This window comes from Hypanus sabinus, chromosome 2, assembly GCF_030144855.1.
Source record: "Hypanus sabinus isolate sHypSab1 chromosome 2, sHypSab1.hap1, whole genome shotgun sequence".
In the NCBI taxonomy this organism is placed as follows: Eukaryota; Metazoa; Chordata; class Chondrichthyes; order Myliobatiformes; family Dasyatidae; genus Hypanus; species Hypanus sabinus.
In genome coordinates this window covers 142,406,366-142,428,683 of record NC_082707.1, presented here as the reverse complement: position 1 = coordinate 142,428,683, position 22,318 = coordinate 142,406,366, and the positions used below count along the sequence as shown (strand labels likewise).

Sequence of the window (22,318 nt, the reverse complement as noted above, 5' to 3'; positions counted from 1 at the left end):
GCAATACATTGCCGAAGAATTTAAGAAGTATCTGGGTGAGTGATTGAATCTCCAAGGTATGGAATGATTCAAGTGTTGCTAAGTAGATTTGGTTTAGATGGATGTCTGATGGTCAGCATAGCTGTGTCGGGCAGAAGGGCCTGTTTCTATGATGTGACACTCTAAATTTCTCTATCCTTTGTGTGATCCTATGGAAAAGCTGGACTTGTGGTTGGAAATAAGCAGAACAGAGAGGGAGGAACAAGGTTCAGGGCATCAGAAAGAATGAATGTTTTTAGGTGGTGGGGAGAAATAATAAAAGGCCAAAAGTCACTTTTACATGAAATCTCTTTTTTTTTTCTGACCAACACATGGTGTGCTACAGGGATCAGTAGTGGAACCTCGACATTTTTCAATTTCTATAAGTGAATTGCATGAAGACACCTAAGGTATAATTACTAAATTTGCTGATGGCACAAAGGTATGTCAAAAAGTAAGTTCTGAAGATGAGGAAAAGAGGCTAAAAAAGTTATACTTGCTTAGTTCCCAGTGGAGTATAGGCTATCGATGACCTTCTGTCTCTATCATTCTCTGGTCAATGGTATGGTTGGAGTTCATCAATGCTTCTGCAATCCATTGTATCCACAGTACAGGCGATTGGCCTGTACAGCTTCACCAGAGCCCTGTTGGCTGGCCTTACCCATTTTCACCTCTCACAATGGGGATGCAGGGTTGGACTTCGAGAAGCCAAAAACAAATACGGATTGGTTAAGTAAGTGGGGCAAAGATCTGGCCAAGGTGAGAGGTGGTAGGGCTAAGAATTACAAGGGATCTGGGTGTCCTGATTCACAAATGGAAAATATTTAGCTGCAAGTAATGAGGAAAACTCAATATTATTGTTTATTACTCATATTGAACACAAATGTGGGGAGGCTATGCTCTCCTTACTGTGATCATTGTTAGTCTCCTTTATATTGATACATTAGAAGCAGTTCAGAGAAGGTTTATTACGTTATTACCAAAAATGAGAAAGTAGATGAAGAAAAAGGGGGATACACTGGGCTTGCATCCACTGGTGTTTAGAAGACAGAGGGAACTGAGTTGAAATGCAAGGTTACATGGAGTTTTGACAGGATGGAATTAGAGAAGGTGTTTGTTTCCTCTTGAAGGAGGATCGAGAACAAAGGGTCATTACTTAAGATAAAAGGTTATCCATTGAAGAAAAATAAAATATTCTCCGACAGATGGTCATGGATTTTAGAACTCCTTTCCTCAAAGGCGGGTAGAAGGAAAGACTTTAAACATTCTTAAGTTGGGGTAGATAGAAAGTTGATAAAAATGCAAAGTTAAGGTAACAATCAGATCAGCCATAATTTGACTCACCAATGGAGCGAGCTTGAGGAGCGGAGTGGCTTCTTTCTGTTCCTGATTGGTATGTTTGCATCACCCAGTCTCCACTATCGATGCCTTGGGAAGATTTTCTTGACAAGAAGTCTGCCTGGCCCAGCCACATAATTAGTGTGCGCAATAAAATGAATCAGAGACTGTATATTCTGTGGCGAGATTACCTCTCCAGTAGTCTTTCCACAACCTTAAGCCTTAAAGCAGGAGTGTGAGAGAATATGCTTAACTTTCATGAGGCTTGAATTCATCCAGGGCCTGGTAGCCTCTTGCTTGGTATCTATCATTCACCATCCCAAAGTGGAAGCAAAAATAAATTTAACATGCTAATGGGAACATTAAAAGTTTTCAATAAAGGATTGGAAAAGAGCTGCTCTCCTCATTCCACAGTGAATTATAGGAGAATTAAACAATACAAAAGAAATAGATAGTGGTATCAGTTTACCAGTGTTACATGCATCAAAGCAAAATCCTGGTGGAGCAAAGCTTCTGGCAGTCACAAATTGAGCTGAACTGTAACCTACTTTTCTCTTCCTTTTTCAATCATACTTTTACGTCAAATTATAATGTGCAAATTCATTCAAAGAAAGAATTTCCTTTGTCTCTTGACCTTTCCGAAACACATGTTTATTCTTTCACAAAAACTCGTCCATTTTAGGTTGTGAATTTTGCCAAGCATTTTCACAACTTGTACTTTCAGTAGAGTCACTAGGTATTAAACAGCACTTTGTATTTATTTAGAGCCTTTAATGGAGCAAACACCTCAAATGTTTAAAAACATGGTTAACTGAGTTGTGCAAGGAAATAAGACCTTAAGCATCGAGAGGGGATGAGAGAGAGGTAGAGCAACAGAATTCCAGAGCGTAGCAGTTTGTTGACGTCTCCTTATCCAATAAATTTTTAAGTTGATAAAGCTAGACCTGGCTTGAAACAAAAGTTTACCATTCCATTATTCAAATTTTTCAATAGAAATACTAAAATTAAAGATGCTGTTGGAAAAAATACTTCTTTTTGGTACCAGGTTAATTTAGATTATTGAAAAATAGTGTAGCTTTTGTGGAACCAGGTCTGGAATTCCAGCACAAGGTTATTTCGTCACTTTGCTGAAGAATAAATTGTCAGATTTCAAGAAATATTTAGTAGTCACTATAATGTAATATACTTTCAGAATTGCAAAAACTGAAAATAAGTTAAAATTCAAATCAGACCTATGGACCTTGACAACTTACATTTATTTCAGAGCTGCTGCTTAACTTTCTGATTAGCATGCTTTTTGTTTTATAGTACTTCAGTGCAACTTGAGAACAAACTACTGCATAAGTAGCAATCAAACAGTGAACAGAATTATTCATGTCTGCCAAGGCATTTGTAAAAGGTCTTTATAATTCATGTCAAACACGTATGCATTTTTTGTGATTGTTCATTCAGCCAAATTATGTTGATGGATGGCTTTTGAAATCTGTAGCCTTGGGGTAAAGTTCAGAGAGCCAGCACTTGACCTGTTAGATGAGCTTGATTTTTGTTTGCTTGCATTTGCTGCTTCCATTGACACACCTAGATTTGAAATCTACATTACGCTAACAGTTTAGTGCACTAAAAAATGGGTAATTTTTTATGTTACAGCCATTGATGTCATCAACAACCTGTTGCAAGTAAAAATGAGGAAGCGTTTTAGTGTGGATAAATCTCTAAGTCACCCTTGGTTGCAGGTAAGGTTCCATAATTCTTTGCAATGCTTGGTTAAAATTTGGCATTTCTTTACTAAATCTTGGAAGATGGTTCAACAGTAACTCCAGAGTAAACTATGAGATGCAAAACAAAGATTTAATAGTTTAACAACACCTTCTTCCAAAGTTGAATTGTCTGTTTAATTTTTGTTAAGTCAAATGCATTTTGTGTGGCTCTTGTGTTTTTCTCATTCTAGAAACTTTAACTCTGGTAGGATGACATTAACACCCAGCAACTGTGGAACTGAGGGCAAGTCCATCAGTGTACCCAAAAATGCAGTGTTGGTCAGTCCTGTCGTGCATCTTTTCCAAACCACTGTTTCCTAGTGATCACCCTTACAACTATTATTTGTGTTGCAAATGTTTATAATGCTTTCATGGTTACACATTTAGATTTGATATAGGATTTATTTTTGGTTCTCTCGTATCATAGAGTCTGCAGATCAATCCATACTGACATGTCTGATGCTTACAAGCTTCCCCCATTTTTCATCTAACACTCCCACTGCAATTTCCCATTTAGACCATAAGACATAGGAGCAGAATTAGGCCATCTGGCCCATCGAGTCTGCTCCGCCATTCAATCATGGCTGATCCTCTTTTTTTCTCTTCCTCAGCCCCAGTTCCTAGCCTTCTCCCTGTAATCTTTGATGCCATGCCCAATCAAGAACCTATCAATCTCTGCCTTAAATACACCCAATGACCTAGCCTCCATAACTGTATTTGTTTCAGCCTCATACACTTGGCCTCATCTAAATCTGAGAATATCAGCAAGTTATTTTTTTAAACTTTTCCCGTACATTCTACAACATTTTACTCATTAAAACACACAATGTAGTCAGCAAATTGAGAGCAGTACTCTTTTACAGTTGTGTGCTAATGGAAGGAAATCATGACTATAGTTCCATCATGTTCTTTTCGTGCTTAGGAGGTCAACTAATGTACAATGAGACCTCTAAACATAACTGCTGACCAACCCCATGCATCCATCTGCCTGAGAGATATGATGTTGTTGCCAGTCAACAGTCCCAAACGGTGTTGTTCCTCCAACCTAAGTGTGGGCCTCATCACCACACTGGACTGTTTGGGTAGCCTCCAACCTGATGGCATGAACATCAATTTCACAAACTTCTGGTAATACTCCCCACCCCCCCTTCACCATTTCCCGCCGCCTTATCCCTCCCTCACCTTATCTTCTTGCCTGCCCATCACCTCCCTCTGGTGCTCTTTCCCCTTTTCTCCTTCTTCCTCCTGTCTCTTTCACCAATCAACTTCCCAGCTCTTTACTTCATCCCCTCCCCCTTCACCTACCACCTGGTGTTTCTCCCTCCCCTCCCCCCCCCCCCCACCGTTAAAATCTACTCCGATCTTTTATTCTCCAGCCCTGAAGGATCTCAGTCCGATATGTCAACTGTACTTTTTTCCATAGATGCTGCCTGGCCTGCTGAGTTCCTCCAGCATTTTGTGTGTGTTGCTCAGATTTTCAGCATTTACAGATTTTCTCTTGTTTGTGAAATAAAAGGTATATATATATATATATATACACACACACATATATATATAAATTTATCAAGGACCCACCTGGAGATATACCCAGTTATTTTCATGACCTTTTAGCAGTCCACTGGACCAACCTAGTACGTTCTTGAACACATACATCTCTGCAGTGGCCGTAATTTTTTCATAATGCACCATTACGTACAGGGCAGACAGCAAAATGTGGATTTAGCAAAGCTACCGGGGAAGCAGTAGAACTCAGTATGATTTCCAGATGTTTACCTCTGAAAATACATCTGTCCTTTGCTTGACAGAGTAATACCACCAGCACACATAACAGCAAACACATTGGGCTCTGTGTTACTTTGCCAGCAAAACCTGATTCGACATTTTTAAAGAGGCAGAGAGCTCACAAGTGAGAGTTTCATTGTAGTCTCGCCAATAACACTTCACAGGGATTTTTTGATCTAGGACATGCAGTCATCTGGTGTTAGAAGATGGAGATAAGGCTCTTTTGTATTGTGCCAGCAGAATAATTTACTTGAATGTTCAAGTCAGAAACAGGCGACTTGGCCCAACCATATTCCACAGTAATACACCATACTGACAGTCATTGCTGTTTGAAAGGATATTCACTGGGTTCAGTTTTCCCAACTGAATATGGAATCTAGGCAGCACCTTCATAACTCAAGTTAGAATCTACCTCCCTGGAGAGAAAACTAAGTTTGTTCTACGGTCTGGAGCTTGAGTTTGTGGACCATGCTTGAAGTACTTGGTGATTGATGAGCAACCTATTGAAAGTACATAATCCTTGATCAGGTTAAGGTACTTTCTTTTGCTGCAGTGACCCTGAGTTCATCTCCAACTTACCAGACTCCTAATAACTTGCATGAGAACTCTCTGAAATTGTATCTTTGCTTGCACCAACTCCCCTTAAAATTCCTCTACACAATTTTTCTCAATTCATCCCTCCAAGAAGTTCTAAATTCTTATCATCCCCCAAATTCCCTATTAATTTCTTACATCAATTATGTCCAGTTTTAATTTTCACTAGAAACAGAAACACTTAGCTCTAATAAAAACATTATAACAAAGTCTCTGTTTTTGTTCTAAACTTTTCCCGTTTTCTATTATCCTTATAGGGTTCAGGGATCTTTGTTGTAAATCTGTTTGCGCACATCTTCCAATGTGTTTTCATTCTTTTTATGTTTGAACTACATGGTAGGTTAGTGATAGGTAGTGTACAGAATAGGAGAACAGGCTACTTCAATAGCTTTTCCCATCGGTACACCTATGTAAAAAGGGTTGAGGCCCGAATGTTACAGAGCAGGTTAAATTTATCGAGGACTCACCCAAGAAATAGAAGGACCCTGGATTTTGAGGTGTACATGAACCAGTTGCATTGCCAACTTTTTACTGATCTCCAATTTGAAATTTAGCCTGTAACAATCCTCTCAGCAGGACAGATGAAAGCCCACCTGCAACGTGACATTTTGCGTGTTGCATTTGAAATACATTGTTAGCATCACTTTGTCTAATTGTGTTGCAACTAATTAACTTTAACAGTGTAAATTACCCACAAGGTGACTGCAATTTCTTTGACACTTTTGTGAACAGAGACAGTGAAACAACAGTCCACCCAATATTCTGTTCTATCATTTTCAATACAGAAGGAAATTAAGCTGGTGCTATGCAGTATATGCCATTGCTATTACGCATTTTGAGTAATGACGCAAGAAAAATTTCATGCCCTCACATCCCAATGTTTATTTGGGCAGTGGGAGCATAGATTAATTTTCCTTGACATTTGTCTGAGCTATTTATTCTCCACATACTCCCACCAGTGCACCCCTAGTCAGTCAGTCAGTAGCTGAGTTATCAGGTGTTTCAGGAGACAACCCCAGAATGAATCATTGAGCTCTTTTCACATTTATAAATATTGGTTCTGATGGAATCCACTTAACTCAGACCAATGCAGTAGCACAGTGGTTAGCTTGGCGCTATTGCACCTCGGGTTGTCAGTGTTTGGAGTTCAGTTCTGATATTATATGTAAGGAGTCTGTACTTCCTTCCCATGAATGGGTGGGTTTCCTCTGGGTGCCCTGGTTTCCTCCCACAGTCCAAAGACGTACCGGTTGTTAGGTTAATTGGTCATTGTAAATTGTTCTATGATTTGGCTAGGGCTGAATGGGGTTGCTGGAGTGACAAGGAAGGGCTGGAAAGGCCTACTCCACATTGTATCTCTAAATAAGCTATGCCTGTAAGGGGCAGCACGGTAGCTTAGTGATTAGCACAGCATTTTAGAGTACCAGCGACCCAGGTTCAATTCCCATCACTGTCTCTAAGGAGTTCGTATGTTCTCCCTGTGGCCGTTGGGTTTCCTGCAGGTGCTCCAGTTCCTTCCAACAGTCCGAAGATGTACCGGTTGGTAGATTAATAGGTCATTCATTTACAGAGTGAGAGGGAGAGAGAGGAGGTCTTTGTCTTATGTACTTAACTGTAAAAATCATTACATACCATTAATATAATGTGTGCATTATAAGGTCTGATTTAAAGCTTACAGTACACTGCGTTTGTATTTTACCTTTTTTTAGGTTTTACGTTAGGTCAGACAGACAGACATACTTTATTGATCCCGAGGGAAATTGGGTTTTGTTACAGCTGCACCAAGAATAGTGAAGAAATGTAGCAATATAAAGCCATAAATAATTAAATAATAATAAGTTAATCATGCCAAGTGGAAATAAGTCCAGGTAATCAGCATTGTAGACTTGTCCTAGTGATAGATTTTCATCTGCAGCAATTTTTTGTAAAGTCAGCACTGAATTTCTCTGCTGCTTCACGATCAAGAGACACTTTATCTTTAAACTTTTTAAGATCTTTAGAACTGTAATGCTGTGCCTTTTCTTAAATTTCTGCTGAATATTCATAATTCAGTTTTCAATTTCAATAGATCTTTGCTTGTTTCATGATCAATATACCGTTAAGCGGGATATGTTCACTTTAATGCTGATGACTCACCTTTCAATAGGCAATCAAGATGTTAATCTTTTGCTTAAGGCAGTGTTTTTTCTATTTTTCACTAACTTCTGTTTATTATGTACATGAGGTCGCTCCTCAGACCTGTCTGCCGTGTGCAGAGACCTGCACATCGCCTGGGAACCTTCCCAGCATCTTGTGCAATTTTCCATTTGTGATGTCATGTCATAACAATTTCAGATTTTGGAGATTTTTGGATTTTGGATTTTCAGATAAAGGGTATTTAACTTAACCATTTTAATCGTTTAAGTGCACATACTAACATTAATTTGTAGCTTTTCTCCTAACCATTGTGAAATGGTTCCTAAAAGTGATAGTTAATGGAAGTTAAAGGATTTCAGGATGTATATTGCATACATTTCTCTGACATTAAATGTACTTATTGAGACCTATTGAAGATATTGCCCATTCCGCAAAAAGTGTGTGTATAGAATCTTCTGCTAGAATTATTATATGCAATCTATTCACTCTCATTTTGAAGGATTACCAAACGTGGCTGAATTTACGAGAGCTCGAGTGCAAATTTGGTGAACGTTATATCACTCACGAGAGTGACGATGCCCGTTGGCAAGAGTTTGCTGGACAGCATGGCCTGGAGTATCCAATGCATCTAGTCAACCGTAAATCTGACTACTGCGAGAGTACTGTGGAGGAAGAGGCAGAAATGAAAGCCCTAAATGAGCGGGTCAGTATTCTCTGAAAGGATATATGGTTTTAAGAATATTCATGAGCACAAAGGGGGGAAAAGAAAAGAATCTATCAAGTAACTGCGACTTCTATCCTCACCACATAAAAATGGAAGGAGAGTGTGATGCTTAGTCTCCACCAATAAAGGCAAGCTTAAAAATCAATTGCCATTCTAATCCTAAAGCTAGCACTCTAATTAGTTGTTGTAGTTCGACACTTCCAGAATTGACAAGTTTGCTTACTGCATTTCAAGCAGGAATGTGTATATATTATTGTGTGAGTGCAACTATGTTCTTGTACATCCTGTCTAATGCAAGCATTAAATATATAATTTGCAAGATATTAGCTTGTATCTCTCACATTCCGTAAGATTCCAGTGTGCCTTTGCTTGTAAGATTTTCCATGTATCTATAATACACCCCTAGTTGGGTGAGAACTTTTGTAAATTTTGCTTTATATTTTTAACCTCTTTCAGTGTTTAGCTGTTTGGCGGCATCTCTTGGAAGAGTATAACATTATAGCTGTTCTGTGAACAATTTTTGGTCTGTTATAAAGAACAAAGGGATTTTTAAAAATATATATTAACTTTTTGGAATAACCATTCCAAAAAAAAGTACATATAACTTAATCTGCGTCAAACTGTAACAAGGGAACAGAACTCAAGATGTGCAGTAACAGAACACTTATGTACAAATGCAAGTTTCTCTTGTACGCTTTAATGCCTTAGTTATGGCATTTAATACAGGATTGATCAGGTCGAGCTCACCTTTATGTCAGCATTTTAACTAGAAATTATTTGATATCATGTTGCTTCTGTCTAAAAAGGTTGAATAAAATTGAAGTTGATGTCAAAATATGCCTCTCAGGAAACTTCATTTCGACATGGCTTAGAATAAATTTAGTTACAACTTTAAGAATGAAAACAGTATTGAAGTCTGTGGTACAGTGAGTATTTTTTCAGGCTTTGTCTGTAGGTAACTACAGAGGCATGAAAGAGGGGCTGGCTAAGGTTGACGGAAGGGGACACTAACAGGGTTGACGGTTAAGCAGCAATAGCTGGAGTTTCTGCAAGTAATTTGGAAAATGCAGGATTGATTCATCCCAAAAAGAAGAAACATTCTAAAGGGAGGATGAGAAAACAGTGGCTGACAAAGGATTCGAAGGGAGCATACAGCAAAAATCTGTGGTGGGAAGTTAGAGGATTTGGAAGCTTTTAAAAACCAATAGCAACTAAAATACGCAATAAGGACAGAAAATATGAAATATGAAGGTAAGACAGCCTGCCATATAAGAGAGGATTCCAGAACTGTTTTAGATATATAAAGAGTAAAAAGGAAGCAAGAATGGATATTGGACCACTGGGGGCAGGTAGTAATCAAGAACAAAAAAATGTGAATGAATTTAGTAAGTATTTTGCATCAGTCTTCACTATAGAAGACACTAGCAACATGTCAGAAATTTGAGAGTCAGGCAGAAGTGAGTGTAGTTGCTATTACTTAAAAGAAGGAAGCTGTAAGATCTTATGGTAGATAAGTCACCCAGACCAGATGAACTACCCCACCCCACCCTCCACCAGGGTTCTGAAAGGCTCACTTGCAGGTTGAGTTGGTGGTAAGGAAGAAAAATACAATGTTAGCATTCATTTCAAGAGGTCTGAAATATAAGAGCAAGGATGTAATACTGAGGCTTTATAAGGTATTGGTCAGACTACATTTGAAGTATTGTGAACAGTTTTGGGCCCCTTTGAAAAGACATGCAGGCTTCAGAGAGAGTCTAGAGGAGGTTCAGGAGAATGTTTCCAGGAATGAAAGGGTTAACATATGAGGAGCATTTGGTGCCTTTGGTCCCACGCTCACTGGAGTTTAGCAAAATGGGCGGGGAAGAGGATGTCATTGAAGCCTATCAAATATTGAAAGGCATGGATGGAATATGGAGAGGCTGCTTCCAGTGGTGGAGAATCTAGAACCAGAGGACATGGTCTCCAATAGAAGGATGTCTCTATAGAACAGAGAGGACGGGGAATTTCTTTCGCCAAAGCATGGTGAATCTGTGGGATTAATTGCTACACAAGGCTATGGAGGTCAGTCATTGGATATATGAAAGCGGAGGTTAATAGGTTCTTGATTAATAAGAGTGTCAAAGGTTATGGGGAGAGGGCAGAAACATAGGTTTAAGAAGAAAATAAATCAGCTGTGATCAAATGATGGACAAGACTCAATGTGCCAAATGGCCTGATGCTGCTGCTATGTCATATGGTTTAATGATCTTTTCATCTTTCTTATTGTTTATTTATTTTTACTGTAACTTTTGGCTTGCACTATACTGAAAACAACAGATTTCATGACATAAGTCATTGATAATAAATCTGATTCTGATTTTGTATTGTCCAGGTAATCAATATGTCCTCCTCTGAACTCGCTATCCTCAATGTCCTTGTCCTTGATGAATACAGACCAGAAGCATTCATTTAAGTGTTGCTCATATGACCCATCTTCACACAGAGATTGCCCCTTAGGTCCCTAATGGGACCCAGGCTTTCCCAAGCTACACTTTTGCTCTTAATTTACATGGAATAGCAGGAATGCCAAGAATAATTCTTGACTATTCATTGCCCTCCTGATTTCCTTAAGTATTTTACTTCACACTCTATGAGGGGTGATTGTAAGTTTGAAGCTAATAATTCATTTCCTTCTACCTTGGGCCACAAACTTATCATTCATCCCTGCTAAGAACACTTTCTGGAGGTCCAAGATCCGTATGCTCCACGACCACTGGACTAATTTTGTAAATGCAGGAGGAGACTATGTTGAAAAATAAATGTGCTAGGTTTTCTAAAATTGACTCCCTCTACCTTAGGCCACGAATTTATCAATCATCCCTTGTATATTCTTCAAGGTATTTGTTTTGTTGTACTTGCCGCTATCCATCAAGTGCTTCCTTTTCTCCCCATCCTCCCATCAAACATTCCATACCCTGTGTTGTCCAGGTACCCTAATCTCACCCTTCAGGAACATGCTGACCCTGGACTCTCACTAATTCCTTTAAAATTTCAAAAGGTTTCAGGCTCCTCTGAATTCTTGAGTTACTAATATAAACACAATCTTTTTCTGGGAAATTCAGAATGTTATAGTGTGTCTTTTTTTTTAATGAAGAGCTGAACTGATACCTGCATATCAATTTCTGTTTGTTAATAAAGTAATTCCATTTCTCAGTGAACATGTCATATGCAGTCCTGTAAACCAATCTTGTTTGTCTTTCTTTTAAATAAAATTCAATTACTGAACATTCATGGTTACAATTTAATGCTTGGCCAGAACACTTACTCTGTGATATCAACTGAATTTCTCAATGAATAGCATTCAGATATGTGGCATGTAAGGAATTAATATGAACTATTTATCAACTTTATGGAATATTCCCACCTTGCTACAAAAATATTCCTGGGGTAATAGATTGCATAAATTCCTGAACCCTTACCCAAGATTTAAGAAATACTGAAATAATAAATATAGTCATATTCTTTTTATTGTGGGGTATGTTAATCAAGTTTATAAACTATGTGCTCTTATGCAATTAGCAGGATCTGATTGCTACTAAAGACAGATGCAGCATAACACATAAACATGCTCGCAAACCTCGTGTTTGGTGCATCTTGAAGCTAGCATTGATAGAACTAGCTTGTCTGACTCATCTTTCTATCCAGTTAAGAGTTGCATTGACATCTTAGCATCCGGTTAATTAAATTTCAAAACAAAATATTCTGATATTTTAGGTTTTATTTGAATTGATGAGTATGCCACAACCTTTTGAAAAACACCTAAAAATTATAACAATTACAGGACATTTTATTTTCCGTTTTGTGGCCATTACTGACTACATGGGCCAAAATGCAAGCAGTGATATTTCCAACAACTTAACACACATTAAAAAATAAAGAAAAAAACCTAGAGATGCAAGGAAGACTTTCCCTGACAACAGGCCTGGATGGATTCTCCCTCAGAGAATAATTCACTTTATTTAAACTTAATGCTCCACGTTGTCTGACAAGTACTTTTTGTTTGAATTTGGTACTTTCCACAGCCAAAAGCAGAATTAAACACTTTCCAATCCAATGAGTCTGATGTGTTTATCCAAATGTTGACAGTCTATCAGTATGCTTACTATTTACAGCCAATACTCAACAAGAGAATGGAATTGTTATTCCTGGTATTTTTGAAAGCTAAAACTGGCTTTGGAACTACAAATGGAATAGGCAATTTTTAAATATGCTTGCCCAAATATATTTCTCTTAAATTTTCAAAATGGGTATGTTTTGAGCAGTAAGAAGGAAACCTCATCAATGAGATTTAAAATGGTTATGTTAATTACCGGCTGATTTAATTTACCTGTTCCCATGATATATGATACGGTTTAGCTTTCTACATTAGTTTCAAATTGAAAAATCAATGGAAGATGCATGACAGTTGAGGAGTGACACACAAAATGTTCAAGGAACTCAGCAGGTGAGGCAGCATTTATGGAAAGGAATAAAGATACAACTTTTCAGGCTGAGACCATTTTCAGCATGGAATGTCAACTCTTTATTGATGAAGATCTCAGCATACAACATTAACTCTATTCCTTTTCATAGAAGCCGCCCGACTTGCTGAGCTCCTCCAGCAATTTGTGTGTGTTACTCTGGATTCCAGCACCTGCAGAATCTCCTGTGTTCATGACAAGTGAGGAGTATTTTTTGTTTGATAATGTTGGCAGCTCTACAGAAATCGGTTGGTCTCAAGCAACAATCCATGAGTAGGAATTTTCGTTGCTCGGCTCCCAATTTGCAGAGGGCATACAAAGCTGGTTAAAGTTTTCTGTAAGGGGAAGAAGGGAAGTGGGAGGATAGCTCGCGGCAGGAGGACAAATTTCTCTAGTGTGTTGTAAGTTTTCCTGTTGGAATATCAGAAAGGAGTAAATGTGTAAGACCTCATGCTGAGTAAAGGCATCCTCATTAAAAGCTGCCATCCAAGTGCAGAGCAGGACAAGGAGTGCACTGCGAGTGGTTGTCAAAGTGGCCATGCAAACAACCTTGTATCTATCATTACTTGAAATGAAATAGAGGTAAGTCCAGGCTGCAGTGTCTGGAAAGGACAAAGGAGGAGGAACATTCTTATGACAAACATGGCTGATTAGTCAGAAGGGCTATTAGAAATACAACTGAAAGGGTGTGGGGATGCAAAGATACTGATATCTTAAGAGATTTTGGCCTCACCTGTATCATGGAATAGTGGACAACGTTACAATAACACATTACTCAGTTATAAACAACATCCTCCAGTTTGAAGTAGTTGTATGTGAAAGAGGGTGGAGCAAACGAATTGTATAAATAAGTGAACAGTAGATATGGTTGGTTGGTTGTTGAATGATGGGAGGATGTTGAATTATATAGTATCTAATTTTCCAGAAGCTATTGGAAATATATGGCATTTAAAGATGCAAACATCTTGTCTACTCATTCAATTCTGAATTCCCTGCACTACTACATGCATACTCTGGTCATTCTGTTAACATCCAAGTCAAAAAGTGGGCATGTTGCCATTTTCAAACTAAGTTCATTATAAACAAGACTGTTAGAATTTGTTTTTAATCTGAACATGGGAGCATGTGTAGTGATAGTGCCCAGAATCTTACATTCCTGTGTCTCTCTCTTACCCAAGATCCATTAACAGGACTGTTCTGTTAGATCCATTGCTCTGACTTGCTCTTGCCCTACGGAACTTCTCATACCTTGACCTGATCTGGTCTGTATCCTCTTTTTACCCTCCAGGACTCTTGCATGCCCTCCACTATTTTGACAACTTCCAATGCTCTGCTACCACAACCTCATCCTCACTAAGGATATCAAACCTTTATACATTTCCATCCCCCATAAGGAAGGTCTTAAAGTGCTCCACTTCCTCGTACAGCAAATATCCAACCAGTTTCCCTCCCTTAACATTCATATCCACCATGCAAACCTCGGTCTTACCCTGAACAACTTACCTTTTGATTCTTCTCCCTCCTACCAATCAAAGGTATAGCCATGGACCCTCGTTTGAGCCCCAGATACACCCAACTATGTAGTACAGTCTGTGCTCCTAACTTCCTTTCACACAACTTCACAACTCTTTCTCCATTACATCAACAACTGCATTGGTGCCACTTCCTGCCTCAGTGCAGAATATTACTTTTACCAATTTTCACCATGTTCTCAACTCACTTGGATCATTTGGGACATTTCAAGTTCAAGTTTATTGACATTCAAACATGTATACAGCTGAACAAAACATCATTCCTCTGGGACAAGGTGCAAAACAATGTATGTATAGTCACGCACAGTGCATACACTCAGTTTTCACTTTATTAGATACACCTGGTCCTTATTGCAAATTTATAATCAGCCAATCATATGGCAACAACTCTGTGCATAAAAGCATGAAGAAGTGCTCAAGGGGTTCAGTTGCTGTTCAGACCAAACATCAGAATGGGAAAGAAATGTGATCAAAGCGGCTTTGATTGTTGGTGATTGTTGGTGCCAGACGGAGTGGTTTGTGTATCTCAGGGACTGCTGATCTCCTGGGATCTTATAGACAATAGGTGCAGGAGTAGGCCATTCGGCCCTTCGAGCCAGCACCGCCATTCACTGTGATCATGGTTGATCATCCACAATCAGTACCCCGTTCCTGCCCTCTCCCCATATCCCTTGACTCCGCTATCTTTAAGAGCTCTATCTCACTCTTTCTTGAAAGCATCCAGAAAATTGGCCTCCACTGCCTTCTGAGGCAGAGCATTCCACAGATCCACAACTCTCTGGATGAAAAAGTTCATCCTCAACTCTGTTCTAAATGGCCTACCCCTTATTCTTAACCTGTGGCCTCTGGTTCTGGACTCCCCCAACATCGGGAACATGTTTTCTGCCTCTAGCTTGTTCAATCCCTTAATAATCTTATATGTTTCAATCAGATCCCCTCTCATCCTTTTAAATTCCAGTGTATACAAGCTCAGTCGCTCCAATCTTTTAACATATGACAGTCCCACCATTCCGGGAATTAACCTTATGAACCTACGCTGCACTCCCTCAATAGCAAGAATGTCCTTCCTCAAATTTGGAGACCAAAACTGCACACAATACTCCAGGTGGGGTCTCACCAGGGCCCTGTACAGCTGCAGGAGGACCTCTTTGCTCCTATACCCAACTCCCCTCGTTATAAAGGCCAGCATGCCATTAGCTTTCTTCACCGTCTGCTGTACTTGCATGCTTACTTTCAGTGACTGATGAACAAAGACACCTCTTCACACGCAACAGTCTCTAGAGTTCATAGAGAATGGAGCAAAAACAAAAAAACATCCATTGAGCAGCAGTTTTGTGGGTGAAATAACTTGTTAATGGAGAGAGGTCAGAGGAGGAAGGCCAGATTGGTTGAAGCTGATGAGGTGGTGACAGTAAACTCTAATAACCACATGTTACAACAGTGGTGTGCAGAAGAGCATCTTTGAATGCACAACATATTGAACCTGTCCTCTCCAATCCTGCTACATTTGTTCCCTTTGTCATATTCTCTTCTAATTCTGTCCTGCCATCAGCCATTTTTATCTCCCTCCATTGCCAGGAGCGATGCACTTCACCCACAATATCCCCTTCCCCATTTGCACATCTCCCAGTTGAACGGTCTCATTATTAATCAGAACCCAGCAGGTATGGTCTTTGTGTACCCACCCATCACATCCAGCTCCCACTTCCACCTCCACTCAAGCCTGGCCCCCACCCCAGGGTCTATCTGTCCTCATTTTACTCCCTTGCCAGCTTCCAACCAACAGCGCCAGCCTCTGCCCATCATCCTTTACATTTCCTCAGTCCTCCACCTACGGGCAGGCCCCCATCACTACCAATTTACATCAACTCCATTCCCAGTCCTGATACAGGATCCAACCTGAAAAACACTGACAATTCTTTGTCTCCCATAAATGCTGCTCCAGCATTTTGCTTTATGCTGGGTATTATTGCTGGATTCAGGACTGTGCAATTAAGCGCTGACTTTTTTTTGTTTACAAAGGAAACATTGTATGCTATGGAGAAAAAATATTCTCGTTTAGCTGTAGGTACCTTGGGATTGCATTATGAGCTGGAGTGTGTGAACAAATTTAGAGAGGAATGGGGACTGTAGTAATTGAATGGGGGGCAGTTAGGAATGGTTCCTGCCCCGTGGAATTTGTAAAGTGCCAGGAAGATCATCGTTATTGACTTTCACTCTGGGTAATGCCAGCATTCAGCAGAAGACTGTGTGGAAATGGGAGCCTCGGTGTTGAAAAGGTTTCTTTTTCTTTTCTTTGATCTGCTTTAACCCTCACGTCAACTAAACTTCAGAGTGGATCGACAAGTATTTAGTGCTTCTTAAATTTTATGAAATTACAGCAATTTTCCAAATAAACTGTATTTATAACATGTTTGTGGTGTGGAAACCATGGGAATATGGGACTAGATCATCGCAGCAGTGTACTGCAAATCAAAATGCTGTTAGATTTTAAAGAATAGCTCTGCGTTTACAGTTACTACACAGCAGAAAGTAATGACCATAGTGTTTACTCTCCCACTGTATCAATCAATATCTTTAAAATTTGTCTTAAATGTTTGGTTTTCACAGCATCTCACAGAGATATAAATCAATAATAGCTCCAAATTCACATTAGCTCTATCTTCATCGTAGGAGCAGAATCAATTCCAATATTGCATTGCAGCAGGCCGAGTGAATGATAACGGCACTAGTGTGATGTGCAGAAAATATTAAAACATCTACAAAAGTAAGAGATGTCTTGCTATGTATAACTGACAGTAACAAGTTTTTCCTGCATCTTGGCCCAAAAATGTCATACCAGTGAAATATCCTGGTTGATTTTTACTGCTATGCTGTAGGTATTTCATTTTAGCATTCTGTTCTGATTTTAGCATGTTTGGGTTTGAGCTAAAGAGAGGGGGCTATGTTGTTCAACTTAGGAATGTTGTGTCAGCCAATCAGGATGGTGGAATTGGGAGAAGGTTCTAAAGGATGCTGGACACAAAGGTTCTTTGACGACCACTAGTGTGGCTTGAGGTCTTCCTGGTGGGAGCTCGGAGAAGGCAGGAGGGAAGGTGGCTGAGGATGCTGTTCCTGTTGCACAAAGTGCTTTGTGCAGATGACTGGCTTCAAGGAGGAAGGATCAATGCTCCCATGGGGGAGCTTGTTTGTTTGAGGTAGATTTTGGGCGACATTCGGAAGGAGGTGTGTACTTTTACACAGACTGTGGGTCCAGCGCGTGAGTTAAAGACAACTTCGAGATGAGCTCCAACTTATGTGTTGCAGCAGGCCGAGTTCTGGACAGGGTTAACTGTAATGGGCCCTTTATTTTTTTACTTCCCTTTTTAGAAATATAGAAACATAGAAAACCTACAGCACAATACAGGCCCTTCAGCCCACAAAGTTGTGCTGAACATGTCCCTATCTTAGAAATTACCAGGCTTACCCATAGCCCTCCATGTACCTATCCAAAAGTCTCTTAAAAGACCCGATCGTTTCCGCCTCTACCAACGTTGCCAGCAGCCCATTCCACGCACTCACCACTCTCTGAATAAAAAACTTACCCCTGACATCTCCTTTGTACCCCAGCATCTTAAACTTGTGACCTCTTGTAGCAACCATTTCAACCGTGGGAAAAAGCCTCTGACTATCCATGCGATCAATTCCTCTCATCATCTAATACACCTCTATCAGGTCACCTCTCATCCCCCATCACTCCAAAGAGAAAAGACTGAGTTTACTCAACCTATTCTCATAAGGCATGCTCCCCAATCCAGACAGTATCATTGTAAATCTCCTCTGCACCCTTTCTATGGTTTCTACAGCCTTCCTGTAGTGAGGCGACCAGAACTGAGCACAGTACTCGAAGTGGGGTCTGACCAGGGTCCTATATAGCTGCTACATTACCTCTCAGCTCCTAAATTCAATTCCACGATTGATGAAGGCCAATACACCAAATGACTTCTTAACCACAGAGTCAACCTGCACAGCCACTTTGAGTGTCCTATGGACTCGGACCCCGAGATCCCTCTGATCCTCCACACTGCCAAGAGTCTTACCATTAATACTATGTTCTGCCATCATATTTGACCTACCAAAATGAACCACTTCACACTTATCTGGGTTGAACTCCATCTGCCACTTCTCAGCCCAGTTTTGCATCCTATCAATGTCCCTCTGTAACCTCTGACAGCCCTCCACACTATCCACAACACCTCCAACCTTTGTGTCATCAGCAAACTTACTAACCCATCCCTCCACTTCCTCACTCAGGTCATTTATAAAAATCATGAAGAGCAAGGGTCCCAGAACAGGTCCCTGAGGCACTCCACTGGTGACCGACCTCCATGCAGAATATGGCCTAACGCTGACATTTGTAAATATACTTTCTTTATAATTGTATGCAGTGTACGAGCTGTTATTTCTTCTTCAATGGTTAGGTGCATGGGGGCAGTATTCACACAGATCGGGGATCGGGGCTCGGGTGGGCGAGACATTCCAACTTCCTGGTTTAGGTAGGACCCAAGTCATTCTGACCCTGGATGTACAGAGTTTTGGAAAGGTGACTTTCTCACTGCTGAGTCCAGTGGCTGTTAGCAAGGGGCAAGCGAGTCGCATCTCTAGAGTTGCCCGGTAAAAAGGGGTTTCACCAGTGCAACCCTGTGAGGACCCTGCAGTGCAAAGCCAGATACGGGTCCACAGTATCCATCATCACTGTACCCATGTTACACAGACCTGCACCAGCACTATCTGCCCCAGTGTTATACAGGCCTGTGCCCAGCTCTACTGTACCCCAGTATAACACAAGGTTCACCCAGCACAACTGCACCCCAGTGGTAGTGACAGAACCACGCTGACCAGTTCTGTACCCCTGTGCTTAAAACTGGAAGTGGTGGTGTGTTTGGACTAGGGCTCAGAATATCATTCTGAATCCGGAGTAGTCCCTGGACATCTTTTCCCTGGATCCCCAGTCCTAGTTTCGGTCTTCTGGGCTAGACAGAGCATGGCATGGGCTCCAAGATGGAAAAGAAACCCTTGCCAGTCTGCAGCCGCAGCCCCCACACACTTCTACCTGATCGAGGGCCAATAAAAATAAGCAAGCTTTAAGTGGAGTGGCCATTGTGTGAGTGGACCAATTAGAGTGTGGAACTCAGGCTTTGCTGAGGAGAGCTGAAGGCTTTAGGTAGACTTTTTTCATTTAATTTTTCTTTCTTCTTTATTAATGCAGTTAGAGAGCAGTGGGTACCTCCAGTGTTCCTGACAACTGCACCTGCAAGAAATACATCCAGCTGCAGACCATGTTAAAGAGTTGGAGCTGGAAGTGGGTGAACTCCAGGTCATTCAGGAAACTGAGAGGTGGATTGACAGGGAGGCAGGACACAGGAAACCGGTGACCATCAGGAAGGGGAAAGGGGATATGCAGCCAGTACTCATTCTCCTCAATGACAGGTATACCACTTTGGATACTGTTAGGGGGAATGATCTCACAGAGGAAAGCCACAGTGGTCAGGTCAACAAGTCTGGCTGTGTGGCTCAGAAAGGGAGGGGAGAAGAGGAGTGCAGCAGTGATAAGCAATTCCATATTTAGAGGAGCAGACAGGAGATACTGTGGGCATAAAAGCGACACCCGGATGGTATGTTGCCTCCCAAGTGTCATGGTCAGAGATGTTTCGAATCAGGTCTGCAGCATTCTAAAGTGGAGAGTGAGCAGGCAGAAGTTGTGGTACATATTGGAAAAGGGAGGTACTGAAAAGAGAATATCAGGAGTTAGATAAAAAGCTAAAAAGCAGGACCTCCAAATCTCTAGATTGCTGCCATGCCATTGAGGGTAAGAGTAGGGTGACTTGGCTGAGGAATTGGTGTGGGGGGGCAGGGTTTCAGGTTTCTAGACCAAATGGAATTTCTTCTGGGAAAGGTACGACCTGTACAAAAAGAACAGGTTAGACCTGAACCTCAGGGGAACCAATATCCTTGTGATCAGGTTTGCGAGACCAGCTGAGGAGTGCTTAAAATAATTTTCCGGGGGATGTGAACTAGAGTGATATGGCTAAGGATGGGGCAGTTGGCATACAAGTAGATGCAGTGTGCAGTGAGACTGTGAGTAAGGACAGGCAAAACTGCAGTCAGTAGAATGAACTGAAGTGTAACATGAGAGCAAATTTGAAAAGAGTAATTAGTACAGGATGAAAGGTGTTATATTTGAATGCACATAATATATGGAATAAGGTAGATGATCTTGTAGCACAGTTAGTTAGAGATTGACAGGGATGATGTGGCTGAAAAACTATCATAGTTGGGAGCTTAACATCTAAGGATATACATTGTTTCGAAAGGACAGAGGTCAGCAGAGGGGGTGGGGTGGCTCTTTCAGTAAAAAATGAAACCAGATCTTTAGAAGGAGGTGACTTAGGGTCAGAAGATGTAGAATCCTTGTGAGTAGAGGTGAGAAACTGCAAGGGTAAAATGGCCCTCATGGGAGTTATATCTCCAGGCCTCTGAATACTGGTTGAGATGTGGAGTACAAATTGTATATGGGGTAAATGTGGGTGATAGAAATGGTACCTAAAAAGGGCAATCTTAAAGTAGTCTTGGCAGATTTCAATATGCAGGTACATTGGGAAAATCAAGTTGATACTGGATCCCAAGAAATGGAATTTGTGGAATCCCTATGAGATGGATTTTTGGTCGAGTCTACTAGGGGAAAGGTAACTCTGGATTGGGTGTTGTGTAATGAACCAGATTTGATTAGGGAGCTTAAGGTAAAGGAACACTTAGGAGACAGTGATCATAATATGATAGGATTTACACTGCAGTTTGAGAGGGAGAAGCTAAAGTCAGGTGTATCAGTGTTACAATTGACTAAAGGAAATTACAGAAGCATGAGTGGGTTGATGGGAAGAGTGTGCAAGCAGTGATAACAGCAGAAAAGCATTTCAAGAGCATCAGGTAGAAGTGAGTGTAGTTGCTATAAATTAGGAGAAGGTTGTCGGGAAGCTGAAAGGTCTGAAGGAAGATAAGTCACCATAACCAGATGGACTACACCCATGGTTCTGAAAGATGTTACTGAAGAGATTGTGGAGCCACTAGATTCTGGAAAAAGTCTGGAGGACTGGAATATTGCAAATGCTTCTCCACTCTTGAAGAAGGGAGAGAGGAAGAAGAAAGAATATTGTAGGTCCATTAGCTGGGTTTAAATGGCTGGAAAGATGTTGGACTATTATGGAGAGGTTTCAGGGTACTTGGAGGCATGTGATAAAATAGGCTGAAGTTAACATGGTTTCCTTAAGGGGAAAATTTTGCCTGACAAATCTGTTGGAACTCTTTGAGGAAATAACAAGCAGGATAGACAAAGGAGAGTTAGTGGATGTTGTTTACTTGGTTTTTCAGAAGGTGTTTGACAAAATACCACATGTGAGGCTTTTTAACAAGATAAGAGCTTTTAATATTACAGGAAAGGAAATATTACAGGCATGGATAATAGATTGGCAGGAGGCAAACAGTTGAAATAAAGGGTGATTTTTCTGATTGGCTGCTGTGGGCTAGTGGTGCTTCACAGGGGTCAGTATTGGGGTCAGTTCTTTTCATGTTATATGTCAATGATTTGGATGATGGAAACAACAACTTTGTAGCCAAGTTTGCAGACGATACAATGCAGGAGATATGGCAGGTAGTGTTGCATTAGCAGGGAATCTGCAGAAGGATATAGACAGATTGGGAAAATGGGCAATGAAGTGACTGATGGAATACAGTGTTGGGAAGGGTACAGCCTTGCACTTTGATAGAAGGAATAAAGGTGTAGACTATTTTCTAAATGGGGAGAAAATTCAAAAGTCACAAAGGGACTTGGGAATCCTCATACAGGATTCCCTAAAGTTTAACTTGCAGGTTGAATCGGTGGTGAGGAAGGCAAGTACAATG

General features: G+C 40.6%; 1 protein-coding gene across 2 annotated transcripts in view; it reads left to right on the top strand.

Annotated features, from left to right (window-relative positions):
* prkd1 (protein kinase D1) overlaps nt 1-22,318 on the top strand; it is a 351,830-nt gene that overhangs the window by 309,845 nt on the left and 19,667 nt on the right. Inside the window, exons 17-18 of one of the 2 annotated variants that reach the window (XM_059956078.1) lie at nt 3,004-3,089; nt 8,125-8,328. In XM_059956078.1, the coding sequence (XP_059812061.1) occupies nt 3,004-3,089; nt 8,125-8,328 (290 nt within the window). Of the gene's footprint in view, nt 1-3,003; nt 3,090-8,124; nt 11,566-22,318 lie in introns of those variants that run through there. The other variant, XM_059956087.1, reaches the window with a different exon arrangement.